Source organism: Syngnathus typhle, linkage group LG20, assembly GCF_033458585.1.
Source record: "Syngnathus typhle isolate RoL2023-S1 ecotype Sweden linkage group LG20, RoL_Styp_1.0, whole genome shotgun sequence".
NCBI classification, from domain to species: Eukaryota; Metazoa; Chordata; class Actinopteri; order Syngnathiformes; family Syngnathidae; genus Syngnathus; species Syngnathus typhle.
The window spans coordinates 2,178,945-2,192,500 of NC_083757.1; the positions used below are offsets into that span (position 1 = coordinate 2,178,945).

A 13,556-nucleotide genomic window follows, 5' to 3' on the forward strand; every position below is an offset into this window, starting at 1 on the left:
CTAACCCTAAAAGGTACCGTATAGTACGTATATTAATCATATCAACCAGAAATGTAGGATGAATTATGACACCAAAACAGTATGAACGTTTCAAACCATCATAAGTATAATAAGATTAGATTATTTTTTTTATTTTAATTTGACCAAATTACTGTTTTACTGTACTTTAACCATTTGAAACACTGAGTCCTCTGCTCTGTGAAAAGTGCTACTGTGAATTAAATGTACTGTACAGAATTCCACGTTAAAGCGTGACTGTCACTTTAAATGAGCACACGTGTTTATTTGGAACCCGGATATCCGCCTCATAATTGACACATTCTTCAACACAAATTTTATAGCGCTTCACAATGTATTTTTACGCATTTTAATCAACACAAAGACAATTCATATTAATTAAATGATCGTAGGGTTTAGACTACGTTGAATTATGCCCTTTAATTCGTATAGTTTGAGAAAAGGGGGATAAAGAAATAAACCTGGCAACACAAGCTGCTATTTTCCGCGGCGGGAAAATCTTTAAAAAAATACGGAAGTGTTTCGTTTTCCAGCTCGGGTACGTCCTTCTTGTTCGCTATAACTGCTTGTTTTCCCCCTCAAACTACGCATCCATGGCGACGCTACTCTCTCTACCCGTGTAGTTAATAGCTGGAACCGCCTACCCGAATCATGTATCACAGCCCAGTCAGAGGAAAGTTTCAAGAGAAGTATTGACGCAGTGTTTACAGACTGAATGGTGAAACTGCCGACCGCGGTATCGGTACCGACTTTTTTCCGACATTTCAACCGCGGCTTGGTAGCATCCCTTCAACGTCCGGGAAGTGAAGGAGCTGACAAGGGACTCTTCCCTCTGCTTTCTACCTTTCAATGAATCAATGAATGAAACTCGTATTAAATTCGTCTAATAAGTCATGTTAAACTTCCCTGAACATGTCCCGAAGTTTATCTCATAGTTTAGACTAAAGCTCTCGGTTCTATTATGGACCGCTACAACGAGGTAAAAGTCCTGTTGAAAAGCTGGGAGCAAGGTTTTGTCAAAGAGAACCAAAGGAAACCAGTCAAGGTAATTTGTTTGTGCTTTTTACGTGACTTTTTTTTTTTTGTAGTATTAAAAACAATTCTGTTTCCATAAACTGTTCAGGAGGACATTGACAAAGCTTCTGAGGACACTAGGAGTAAGTGCACACGTAACGGTTGTCTGTTTTTGTGTACGTACTGCACATGTAAAATAATGATATTGAATATCTTGCCCTTTTTCCAGATTTATACAAAGAATACCATAATTTAAAACTAGCCAAAGAGAAAAGTGGCAGCAGCAGTTGTAACAATGCAACCAGAATTAACACCAAATCGTCTGAATCTGCACCTCTGAAGGTAACTAATGCATGCTTTTTTTTTTTGCAACCTTTTCAAAGGACATAAAGACAATGTACAATCCAAAAGTACCAAGTACTAACCCTTCACTCTTATTGTTCTGCTCAGGACTGCTGGGGTTCTCACCTGAATCGCAGTGTTTTACCGGCTTCTTCGCCCAAGCCCCTTAGTGCCTTGGACAGAGATTCTCTCAAGGCTTCTGCGCAATATTACGGCCTGAAACTAAAAAACAACCTGGCGACACTGACTAGCAAGGTAGCTCAAGGGCAAAGCTGAGGATGTGTGGTTATCCTATTAATGTGTGCTTTTTGTTACAGGAGAAACCATTCTCGTTGAAAAAATCTGGACGTGTGCCTGTGAACTTTTTAAAAAAAGATGCTCAAAGTGTACAGAAGAATAACGCTGTCCCCACATCCTTTGATGCAGAATCCAGCCCCTTATCACCAAGGTGAGGGAGACAAGATGGCGGAGATGGTGGGGACAATTACCGGTCATTCTGATGCGTAATCAATGCTCCGCTAACCAAAACAGTAGCCTTGAAAGAGGAACGTAAACAGTCGGCGTGTGGCCTTCTCTCAAGTTCTTTATTTTTCACTTGTTCTCAATTTGAATAAATGAAATGAGGCAACCATTTTGTTTGTGCTCCTGCCTAACAGGCGGGTGAAGCCGTGCTTGGAAGTTGTGGTGTCTGATAAGCTCCACCCTGTGGACGCTCAAGAACCTTCTGAGCTATTTCCACCAGTTCAAGAAACGTCCAAAGATTCTGTTAGTTCTCATGGGACTCAGGTGCCTATCTCCAGTGGCGATTTAGAAAAAGACTCAGGGACTTTACATGGAGGCCTTAGTCCTGCGAGTCGAGTGCTTCAAATTCCTGCCACCGCAGGAAGACCTTCACCCGCCAACCGACTGAGCTTTGTGGACAGGAAGTGGCTGGAGAGGTGTCAAGTTTTTGATGAGCTGGGAGCTGAAGAGAAGCCCGGTGCAGGAAACCAGGAGGGGTGTCGGCTAACGGAGACGGATGTGAAACAAGTAGACAAAAAAGATGCAATGACAAATATTCCGCTGAATGTCGCTCCACATTCCCAGCAAAAGAAGGAAAGTTCTGAAGACACGGCGCCACCGAAAGAGGCCAGTGAGAGCCCTCCAAAGAAAAGCAAGAAGAAGAGGCAGCGGGAAGGAGGGGCAATGGAAGAAGGGGGAGCCCAGAAGAAGAGGAGAAGAAAGAAGAACGAGGAAGGGGATGAAAAGAACATTGAGGAGAAAGCCGAAGGAGATGGGAAGAAGAGACGCAGAAAAAAGGGAAAAGAGGATACCGAGGTGGAGGAAGACAAAGCAACTAAGGTGCCAAAGAAGGTAGTCTAAAGAATATTGAAATCCTGTCAGTGTTGAATATAAAAAAATTAGGTTATGATAAATAATTCAATCATCCATCCATTATGTGAGAGCACTTTCAGGGCAGTAGGCGCGGTACACCCCTCTAATGGCCACTGTAACTCCTGTTAAGGTTCCTCAGGAGAACCTGCTTGGAGAAGTTGAAGAAGACTTTGGCACCAGGAGATCATATCAAGCGCAGTCAGTCCGAGCCAGGTAAGATATATTTTACCACATATTCACAATTATATTTCTACTGCTTTTATTCACCACTTGAAAGACCACATTTCTTTATTTTGTCCTTTTTTAGGGGCTCCAAGGTTGCAGAGGGTAACTTTGTGAAGATCAATCTGAAAAAGAAATCTCACGTCAAAGGATATGCCTTAAGAGGAATGGCCCTGCGCAAACAAGTACATACAGTTTAATGAATATAGTGATGAAAAAATATATATATCACTCGAAACACATACAGATTTAAAGAAAGAGCAAATAATGTTTTAACTCTGTATCAGCTGGATAATGTATAATTGAGTAAAAGAGCTGTCTTATTTCAGTTGTACATGCAGAAGTTCCAGTTGAAAGGCGAACGTTTTGGTGGCGGCGGTGGGTTTTTGGGTAGAGGACGGCGTGGCGGCTTTCGTGGCGGCCATAGCCGCCAGGGGGACACTTGCTACAAGTGCGGCGCCACAGGACACTGGGCCATCCACTGCAAGGGACCAGGTAGTGCGCAAGGGAAATTTACTTTCATCAATTTTGATCTTAAAATGTAATTAACATACACTTAGTTTTATTCTTAGCAAGCTCCCATTTTGCTTTGCAGCACCTCCGCCTTCTACTTGTGAGGAGCAGCCCGTTGAGGAAGAGGAGCCCTTCGAGCTACCCACCCTGGAGGAGGTTGCCAGGGCGACAGGAACTCTGCAACCTCAGGACCAAGGCGCTTCTTTCAAAGAAGAGCGAGAACCTGAGAACAGCAGCAAAGACGAAGCTCTGCTCAACGTGATCCGCCCCGACTACGAGCGTCCAACACCTCCGCCACCCATCGAGCCGCTTTACCGCCTCGCAGACGATGGCAAACTTCAGGGTAATTGAATTGACCTTCACTTGATTATTGCAAATCAATAACACAATTTTACGTGTGTTCAGCAACACCTGCCGACGTCTTCGATGCTCTTCGAGAACTTGGCTACAGCTCGTTCAGGGCGGGGCAGGAGGAAGCCATCATGAGGATCCTGTCAGGTACATAGAGACATACTGTTTGAATCCCAGCACACGTCCTGTAAAAGATTTACATTGCATGTAATATAGTTCTTCATACAAAGGTGCTAATCCAAAGTAATGTACTTTCTATACTTAATGTTACTTGTTTCTGTGCAGGTCTCTCCACCCTGGTGGTGTTGTCAACAGGGATGGGCAAGTCGCTTTGCTATCAGCTGCCAGCTTACTTGTATGCCAAGCGGTCCAATTGCATCACTTTAGTCATCTCCCCGCTTGTCTCGCTCATGGATGACCAGGTGCCACAACCTCAGGAAGAACATTTCCATAACTGCACTTTTTCCACCACGTCTTGATTCTTTTCTCCTCTCTTCTTCTTTTCGTCCAGTCAGTTCAAGTAACATTTGTGTGAACATGTGTTTGTGCAGCTCTCTAGCCTCCCAGCCAACCTGAAAGCAGCCTGCATCCATTCCAACATGACAATGAAACAACGAGAAGCTGCGATACAAAAGGTAACAGGAAGCCATTTTTGTAACTGTGATTTATTTGGATGACTGAATAGTTCCTTGGTATGTTTGCTCAGGTAAAGGCAGGTCTAGTGTGTGTGCTGCTGCTCTCTCCCGAAGCACTGGTTGGCGGAGGTGCCGGCTCCAGTTCGGGATGCCTTCCCTCTGCGCAGGAGCTCCCCCCAGTGGCCTTTGCGTGCATCGACGAAGCCCACTGCGTGTCGGAATGGTCCCACAACTTCCGCCCGTGCTACCTAAGGCTTTGTAAGGTAAAAAAAAAAAAAATCAGTTTGTCTTTCATGGGCAGCAATTGAGGATCACGTGACCATTGGTGTTGATTGCACTCTTTTTGTAGGTGTTGAGGGAGCGTTTGGGCGTGCGGTGTTTGCTTGGACTCACAGCCACGGCCACATTGTCTACAGCTCTGGACATCGCTCACCACCTGGACATCCACGACCAGGATGGTATCGCTGTCCGATCCGCCGCCGTGCCCGCCAACCTGCACCTTTCCGTGTCCATGGACCGGGAGAAGGATCAGGTATGACCGATCCTATTTACCCCTCAAGAGTTTCTGCAGGTTTACAACACATTTTCTTTGTCTTTTTTTAAGGCTCTAGTGTCCTTGTTAAAAGGCGATCGCTTCGGATGCCTGGACTCCATCATCGTTTACTGCACCAGGAGGGAGGAGACGGCTCGCGTGGCTGCGCTGCTAAGAACATGCCTGCAGGGAGTACTCGTGAAAGAAAATAAAGACATCAGCAACAGCCAAACGCAAGTCAACCTAGTGGGACAAAAGAAGAAAGAACTTGGTGAGGGGCCTATACTTTTTGGCTATGTTGGCAGCCTCTTTAGACAGCAAATGACTTTGGCCTCCCTTGTTTTTATTTTGTCCAGCAAGGAAGAAGATTCGTAAACCTCTCAAGTGGCAGGCCGAGCCATATCACGCAGGCCTCTCGGGGTCAGAACGCCGCCGAGTTCAAAACAACTTCATGTGCGGCGAGCTGCGGATTGTGGTGGCCACTGTGGCGTTTGGCATGGGCCTAGACAAATCTGACGTGCGGGGCATCATTCACTACAACATGCCCAAGGTTCGAATTAGTCTTCCCACAGAGTACTTTAAGTCTTGCAAGTACTGGAAGTGTATCCTGGTCTGCCCTTCGAGACCTCAGCATCACATTATTTTCCCAGAGCTTTGAGAGTTACGTGCAAGAAATCGGGAGAGCGGGAAGAGATGGAGAACCAGCGCACTGTCACCTCTTCCTTGAGCCTGAAGTAAGCTCGCAACTCTAATTTAAATATTGTGATCACAATATTAGGTGCACCTCCACATTGAGAATATAATGCAGCTTTTGCGTCATACTGTTAAATAAAAATATTTTCCACTATTTATTATAATGTATGGACGTACGATCCATCCTCACACGCAGGGTATGGACCTCCACGAGCTGCGACGTCACATCTATTCCGACACGGTGGACTACTACACGGTGAAAAGGCTGGTCCAGAAAGTATTCCCGGCATGCAAATGCAAACAAATCCACCAAAAACAAAAAGAGCTGATCCAGGTAAGTAGTACCTGCTTCATGTGTGGATTACCACAGCACGCAAACCATACTCAACACTTCTTATGACAAGGAGGACGTCGGTGATGCTGAGCTGTTGGAGATGATGGAGACGCGCGATCAGGAAATCGGTCACGACACATCCACCCGACAGGAGATGATACATTCTACAGACAATGGTCATAAAACGGAAGATTCGGATGCCAACAATGTCAGTGTGGAGGTTGTATGTGACCAGGAAGTCGGAGGCTCTTCTGATTGGCCCGCGGAGCGAGTGTGTCACACTCATGAGAGAGCCGTCCCCATCCAAGAGACGGTAGAAACTCTGGACATCACAGAAGAAGGTAACGACACTGTCGTATCTTTTCTCCTGCCTGTTTAGGCAACAAACTAATTGGGCTCTAATTACTTCCCTCCACCTCAGGTATTGAGACACTGCTATGTTATCTGGAGCTTCATCCTCAGCGCTTTGTAGAGCTTCTCCACCCCACACTGTCTGTGTGCAAAGTCAGCTGCTATGAAGGCCCCAGACAGCTTCGAAAGATCACTAAAATGTGAACCCTGTTTTTGAACTTTTCACATATTATCATGCCTTTTTGTGTCTAAAAAAAAAAAACCTTGGGGCTTTGCAGCTGCCCACCCGTGGCCGTAGTGCTAGCCCGTAGGCGGATGGCCGGTGAGCGAGTGGAGTCGTATGACCAGCTGGAGTTTGACGTGGTGGAGGTGGCCGACACGATGGGATGGCAGCTCCCATTGGTCAAGAGGGGACTCAGGCAGCTGCAGTGGAGCACCGGTAAAGGTGTGTGGGCGCTGAATTTGTGTTCTAGTAATACGAGCGTCTATGTTTGAATATTGCGACTGGACTCTCTGTTAGCTGGCGGGCGAAGTGGCGTCCTCGTCGAGTTCTCTTCTCTCGCCTTCTACTTCCGCTCCTATGGTGACCTGAGCGACGAGGAACTGGACAAGGTGTGCCGGTTCCTGCATAGGCGCGTTGAGGATCGAGAGCGGTCGCAGCTTTACCAGCTGAGCGCTTGCTTCAGGGCCTTCAAAAGGTACAAAGTAGTTGGGGCCTGAATTACTGCCAAGTCATGAAATTCATTATTAACACTTATTGCTTCAATATGTTGCAGCTGCTCATACTTTTGTGTTACCTGTCTCGATTACTTTAGCAGCAAATTTTTTTTTTTTCACTAGTGTGTCCTTCAAAAATGTGCTGTCCTGCATGGACGACTTGGATGAGGGTCGCAGTCTCCGGCTGAAGGACCTTCTGTCCGACTACTTTGACAAGCGGCGGGAAAGAGACCTCACCCGAGAACCGATGGAAGCGGAGGATAGCCTGGACCGGTACAAGGTGACACAAAACACTATGCTATCGGCTGCGTTATTTTTTGTTATTGTGGATGGATGGAGTGATGTTTTTTTTGTTTGTAGCTCTTGGATTGGGAGAATCAGATCAGAGCAGACATAAGGAGTTTCCTGTCCATCAGAAGTGACGAGAAGTTCTCGGGCAGAGCCATTGCCCGAATCTTTCACGGCATCGGTAATAGATTACTTCATACTTCAGTATGTGCTTTTCTCGCAGTGTTTAAACTCCATTTTAAAAATAAATGAGACTAGGAAGACCTGACCAAGTTCTAACCAGTAGATGGTGTCATGCTGTAAGTGAAGACTTTTACCTAATTGTAACTCTGTGTGTTTTGCTGACAGGAAAGAAAGTTAGTGAAAACTCATAATAAATTGAATGAATGTGAAATTGTTCAATATGTACATGTTTATTTTTTAGGAAGTCCGTGCTACCCCGCCCAAATGTACGGCAGAGACCGACGCTACTGGCGAAAGTACATCCAGTTTGACTTCAACCAGCTCATTAAGCTGGCCACTCAAGCGATCATTGAATATAAGTGAAACACACCCTGTTTATTTATTTAATGTCTCCATAATTCAATGTGGTTCTTTGCATATGAATAAAAGATGTATTTTTCTAAGATCGCCGACTGACGCCACTGGATTTTATTCGGAAAATACCCAAATCAAAGAACTCCTGAGGTGTGTTAACATTGCTCTAAATTTCTTGAATCTGTAACTTAATCCATTTCTTTCACTGATGACATTTTTTGTTTCATTCTTTTTCAGAGAAGGGCAGCTATGATCACACAATCCAAAGGGCAACTGCTGAGAGCGTTTGCTCACCAACACTTGGAATAAGGAAGAACAATGCACACTCTGTATCGCAGCAGCAGGATGCTTTTGCCCTCCGTGGTTGAAGGCAAACATTGACCTGCGTCATAAACTCCAGATTAGGAATGTCGGATTTCTTTATTCTTAATGTTTATTTAATCAACTGCTGCGGTGAGGGTGACCTCATTACAGGACTGAACACTCCCCACTCAAGGTTCTGATAACATAGAAAGGCTCCAACAATATTCTGCACAGGACACCATTCGGACTTAGAAGTGCTTCAAAAAATGTTCGCCTCAGTCAGCAGGCCTTGGTGCAATATTTGGCTTTACAAGCTCAACACGCTGCTAACGTGTGCGTTGTGCAACGGTGATGTTGCCGCCACCTGTGTAGTGCACAGAGTATACGTTTGTACTATGCTACGTTTGATGAGTTGTCGCTGGACTCTGGCCCTAATGAAGATGTTCACATAAGCAGGAACTGATTAGATGATGCTGATGATTTAAAAAAAAAAAAGAAATCAGCCAGTTTGAGGACAAAGTTGAATAGACTAGATAATAATTGAAAATATGAATTATTAAGCAATTTTAAAAAAAGAGACTAGTAAAAGAGATAAGTGATTTGCTGGCATATTTATTATTCAAACTGCAAATTCACAAAATATATATCACACTAGATGTTTTTGCTGCACACTGAAAATGTTTTGTTGAGCCAAAGTAAACTCATATTTTTACACTATTTGTTGGTCTTGTGCCGCCCTCATAAACTCAAACACAAAAATACCCCAACTGTGCAAAATTACACAACATTTGAACATTTGTGGATTTTACAATCAAAAGTAAGATGACTTAAGCATGCTGTCATGTGGCTCGGAAGAAATTGCATGTTCAACAGTCAGCTTGTGCGTGGAGTTGTGTTCAGTCAAAGTCCTGTTTCAGTTACTTGAATCCATTTGTCCATTGAACGAGTCGCTCGTATGTAAAGCCAACTGTGTTTTCATTTCACTCATTTGTGTACCTAGACTTGTCTGACATTTAACATCCTAGAACAACGACAAGTGTCAAGTCCAAAGTAGGGCCGAGGCCTCTAGAAGCTGATGCTCTCCTCGTAGACGGACAGCAGCAGGAGGATGGCCCAACCGCACAGCAAGCCAACGTTCTGCAGGGCGAACATCAGCCACGGCCTCTTGGACTTGATGTGCATCATAGTGGGCAGCTGAAGAGGGGAACAAGACCCAAAAAGGTAACATTGTTGCATCCCCCCACCTATTGTTGCAATGTATCCAACTACCACTTTAGAAATTCCTCTGTATTAAAGTTTAGTAGCACTCACCATGTCAGCCAAGCCCACGTAGAGAAACAGGCCCGTGGTGACAGCGGCGATCCACTGCGTGGTGGCCACGTCGGTCGCCACGCTCAAGGCGATATAAAGGCCCACGAAGGACGTCAAGGCGCTGACGATATTCAAAAGCAGTGCCTTGCGTACCGACAGGCCGCAGTTGAGCAAGATGGCAAAATCGCCTGGGTAGCCCGAAAATATTTGAATAAATCAGTCAGCTCTTTTGTTAACATGCAGCAAAATGGTTTCGGTGAAAACAGTTCCGCCTAAGACGAGAATGGTAAAAACTCCATGTCCGGTGTTTGTGTCACCTAGTTCGTGGGGCAGCTCGTGGCAGAGGACGGCCAGCGTCGTGGCGAGTCCAGATTTCCACGAAAGCGAGAAGGCGGCGCCCATCGCCAGGCCGTCTGCAAAGTTGTGGATGCCGTCCCCTATAGTGATCATGTAAGGCAGCAACCGATGTTCTGCGCAAAAGCACAATTAAATGAGTTACCACTCAATTGATAGATTTAGTAAACATCTGCATTTGTGCAATTTCACGTATTCACCGACCAATAAATGAGAGTTTAATTTCGACAAATGTTTTGTGAATAGTAAAATGCACATATGCAGGGGTTTACTAAAAACAAAATATATATATATCACACCTCTGGTCCTCTCTCTGGACATGTGAAGATATTTTTCTTCCTCCTCCTCCTCTTTCACCTTGACAGTCATCGTAATAATCACAGTTACAATAATATTAATGCAGCTAAAATCTGTGACATTTCTTACCAGGTCTGTTTTGGAAGTTGAGTTCATTTTGTGTTTGTGTTTACTCTCCTCCTGATACAGCTCTAGAACCCGGCCATGGTCGCAGTGGTGAGGTTCAGATTCATCCTTGAAGGTTTGTCACAAAGGATTATGAAATGTTTTTGGGCTAAGAAATTCTCATTCAGTGGGTGTACTTAATGAACTCCATTTTCTTTGGCTCACCCCATGGTGGTGATGTCCGTGCGTGACAATATTGAAGATGGTTTCCATCAGATAGAAGTAGTAGATCCCACCCAGCACCACCAACATCTTGTAGACGTAATCCGAAAGCTCAGAGTGGTGGCCGACTTCGTGCGTGTGCACGTGCAGCCCCAGAAACTAAACACACGGTAGGACATGTATATTATTCTGTGATATTTTTCTCGTATCAATTGTTCTTTGACTCATCAATAAAGGTTACGATGCAGTGATGTAGACGGCTCACCATGGGCAGCAGATGCAGCAAGGCGTCCCCCGTGAGCGAGCCCACAGCCAGGCTGATGCAGAACTGGATGCACAGCTGGAAGACGCTGGTGCACGACGTGCACAGCAGCAACACGATCCCGAACATGGACATCAACGTGATGATCACGTTGGCCAGGGTCGCGTACAGGTACCCTGACACGAGAGCGTCAAAGCCAAAATGTCAACGATTTACTGGAAGGCTAATAAAGTCTACACATAATCAGCAAGATGTTTCGTTAGGTACTGCTGTTTTGGTTAGCAACAGTGTTGAAATGAACTCAGCGGTTAAGTCTTCTGACACTTACTCTCCGTTTTGCTGAGCTCGTCTGGTTTCGTCGGGCGCGAGCCAGCGCAGGCCCCGCTCAGGATCTGCTGGATTAGCGCCGGGCTAAGACGAGCCAGGTCAGAGCGACCCAGGTTGGGGGAGTCCACAGTCAGGTTGTGGATCTGTACCAGCTCGTGCGCAGAGAAACAGTGCTAGGAGAATCAGAACATTCTGTCATTTTTAAACGCTTTAATGCCACCTAACCTTCAATGACGTCTTTACCTCCTCCCAGGTGCCGTTCATTTCAGAATGCCTGAGTTGCTTGCCGTGATCGTGATGCTCGTGTTCGTCGTGCCCGTGGTCGGACTCCAGCTCGGGTCCAATGTTTAGAGAAGCCATGAGCGCCTCCAAGTCTACAAGGTTCAGAAGAAAAAGCTTTTTCTGATTTGATTCTTTTTCAGTTTCAAGTCACGTGACAAATGACTTCTCTTTTGCTTTCACCTGCGATGGTAAAATTCTCCGAGCCCAGGTGCACGATGTAATCCAGGAAGAAACCTTCTTCGGGGAGTGTTTGAAAGCATCGACCTCGCAGGGCGTGATACAAGACCCGGCCCAGAACTGCACCAGCCACTTGGGTCTGCTCCACCTCCAACATGATGTCGCTCGATGTGATGCAGTTCTGGTTAACGATGATTTAAAAAAAAAAAAAAAAAAAAAAAAGATGGAGTGGTTTAGCTTTGATTACTTCATTCAACCAGGCAAACCTTCACATGATTTAAAAACTAGGAGCTAGTCCGGGCGAAGCACACCCACAGACAGACTTGTACTTTTTTGCCATGGGCCACATTGTAATTCACCTAAACAATCCCTGGATTCTTTGTTCACAGGCCAGATCCGAATCACTCAACCACCGCTTATGCAAATTCGTGTAACATCTCAAGTTGGGACCGCGGTGAGCCCAGAAGACACCCTGCTAAAAGATCATCTTTTATGGGTAAGTTTGTCACAACCTTCTAGTTAGTTGGTCGTATCATTTGTAAGATGCTCTCAAACCTTAAGACCATTGGTCAGAATAGGAACCAGATTGCACTTTCTTTGCGTGATGGTAAACAGGGAAAGGAAAGAAGAAATTCCTTCCCATCTCCAACGTCCTTGTCTTTTGCAAATAAGACATCTCTAACACTGTAACAAAATGTCTTCATAGTTCTCAGATGAAAAACAAAGATAGTTCAGTCTAGTAGCGAATAGCTTGGACTGCAATCTTTGGCTCAAGGTCAGCTTAGTACAGAACGCTCTCATTTTGGTAGTTAAAGTGATTGTGTTGCTACTCTGCAGGAGCAGATATTGTACATGACCAGCCTGAAAACAACTTTGTCATACAAAATAATAATCGCATTTTTTTTGCTATCCTAGTCATTTGTCGCTATAAATAAATGTAAACATAATGTGCCATTGAAGTGCATCTTCTTACCGGCCCTGATTATTTTTGATACCTAAGGCAAAGAAGGTCAAAGCGGCCCTTGCATTCTTTGATTTTCCTGTATGCTGCCCTCTGAAGAAAAATGTTGACATCCCTGACTAATGTGAAAACGCAGTCAAGCGTCAACCATAAGCAAATATTTTCCCCACTGACCTCAATGTCTGATGACGCATAGTGCTTGAGAAATGCGCTGAGCACACTTTCTAATCCACGAAGGGCCACATGTGGATGTTCATGCCCGTCGCATGACTCCCCCTCCCCTGCGTGGTCTGCCTCGTCCTCATGGTAATGTTCATGGGAATTCCCGCTTGTGATTCCATGCAGGAAGTGTTCCACCTCCTGCCCCCACCTTCCCTGGTCCGCCGCGGCGCACACCGTGTCAGGAGAGGACAGGTACAGAACGCAGCCAGCGGCGAGGGCGGTGAATTCCGACGCGTCTACACTGAGGACTTCCTCGACGCCTGCCTGACGATGGTCACTGTGATTGTGGATCAGCTGGTGAACAGCGTCGAGTAGGTTGCACTGGGGAGAAAAACACATTGATATCCGTTAAATTGTGTAATGCAATTGCAACCCCCATAAAGCAAAGAAAAGAAAATCCCTAACTGAGATTATTACCCAACAGATTTGATTAGTGGCATAAAAATTGACCTTTTGATGACCTAGTGACCAGCTTTTCTGACGCCAGCGGGTTTGCGTCGCTATTTAGGTCAATTGACTTGTATCAAATTATTGAACCTCTCGACAATAGACATCTTTGACTTGTTAATTACATATTTCGCGCAGGCTAGGCAATATTACTTTTATTTCTGCCAGTGAGCACAATCCGTCACACACTTTCTTTTTACTGCTATCGTGCTGACATGCGGCAAGATAAAGGATTTGTCACACAGTGATAATGATTTTTATTCCTCATCCTCGCTGACTTCATGCTCATGAATGTTTAACACTAACAAAGATATATATATAAAAAAAGACATTAAGTTAGTTTAATATGTTTGTTTCACTTGGTT

The 13,556-nt window shown here is 45.1% G+C and overlaps 2 protein-coding genes and 1 long non-coding RNA gene across 4 annotated transcripts in view; 2 read left to right on the forward strand and 1 right to left on the reverse strand.

Moving 5' to 3' along the window:
- The first annotated feature begins 132 nt into the window (after positions 1–132).
- Positions 133–8,017, forward strand: recql4 (RecQ helicase-like 4). Of its 2 annotated transcripts, none has more exons than XM_061268069.1 (27): positions 133–598; positions 883–1,063; positions 1,142–1,175; positions 1,262–1,374; positions 1,483–1,629; positions 1,692–1,822; positions 2,031–2,727; positions 2,879–2,961; positions 3,056–3,155; positions 3,300–3,465; positions 3,566–3,826; positions 3,889–3,981; positions 4,120–4,256; positions 4,386–4,469; positions 4,541–4,732; positions 4,819–5,001; positions 5,074–5,272; positions 5,358–5,551; positions 5,652–5,735; positions 5,891–6,028; positions 6,099–6,369; positions 6,450–6,579; positions 6,658–6,824; positions 6,900–7,077; positions 7,220–7,376; positions 7,457–7,565; positions 7,809–8,017. In XM_061268069.1, exons 2-27 carry the CDS (start codon positions 980–982, stop codon positions 7,928–7,930), a joined length of 4,254 nt encoding a protein of 1,417 aa, XP_061124053.1. In that variant the 5' UTR covers positions 133–598; positions 883–979; the 3' UTR covers positions 7,931–8,017. The 2 variants fall into 2 exon arrangements, with proteins under 2 accessions (XP_061124053.1, XP_061124054.1); XM_061268070.1 differs by having other exon boundaries at positions 6,102–6,369.
- An 860-nt stretch (positions 8,018–8,877) lies between these two features.
- slc39a4 (solute carrier family 39 member 4) overlaps positions 8,878–13,556 on the reverse strand; it is a 5,152-nt gene continuing 473 nt past the window's right edge. Inside the window, exons 2-12 of the mRNA XM_061268107.1 lie at positions 12,697–13,065; positions 11,565–11,742; positions 11,346–11,476; positions 11,104–11,275; positions 10,779–10,951; positions 10,517–10,672; positions 10,316–10,420; positions 10,189–10,246; positions 9,853–10,005; positions 9,536–9,723; positions 8,878–9,418 (exon numbers count right to left, since the gene is read on the reverse strand). Coding sequence (XP_061124091.1) covers positions 9,290–9,418; positions 9,536–9,723; positions 9,853–10,005; positions 10,189–10,246; positions 10,316–10,420; positions 10,517–10,672; positions 10,779–10,951; positions 11,104–11,275; positions 11,346–11,476; positions 11,565–11,742; positions 12,697–13,065 — 1,812 coding nt within the window. The 3' untranslated portion in view covers positions 8,878–9,289. The remainder of the gene's footprint in view (positions 9,419–9,535; positions 9,724–9,852; positions 10,006–10,188; positions 10,247–10,315; positions 10,421–10,516; positions 10,673–10,778; positions 10,952–11,103; positions 11,276–11,345; positions 11,477–11,564; positions 11,743–12,696; positions 13,066–13,556) is intronic.
- LOC133145032 (uncharacterized) overlaps positions 10,555–13,556 on the forward strand; it is a 4,203-nt gene continuing 1,201 nt past the window's right edge. The window contains exons 1-5 of the long non-coding RNA XR_009710806.1: positions 10,555–10,683; positions 10,750–11,483; positions 11,593–11,698; positions 11,951–12,057; positions 12,868–13,055. This is a non-coding gene — a long non-coding RNA (uncharacterized LOC133145032). The remainder of the gene's footprint in view (positions 10,684–10,749; positions 11,484–11,592; positions 11,699–11,950; positions 12,058–12,867; positions 13,056–13,556) is intronic.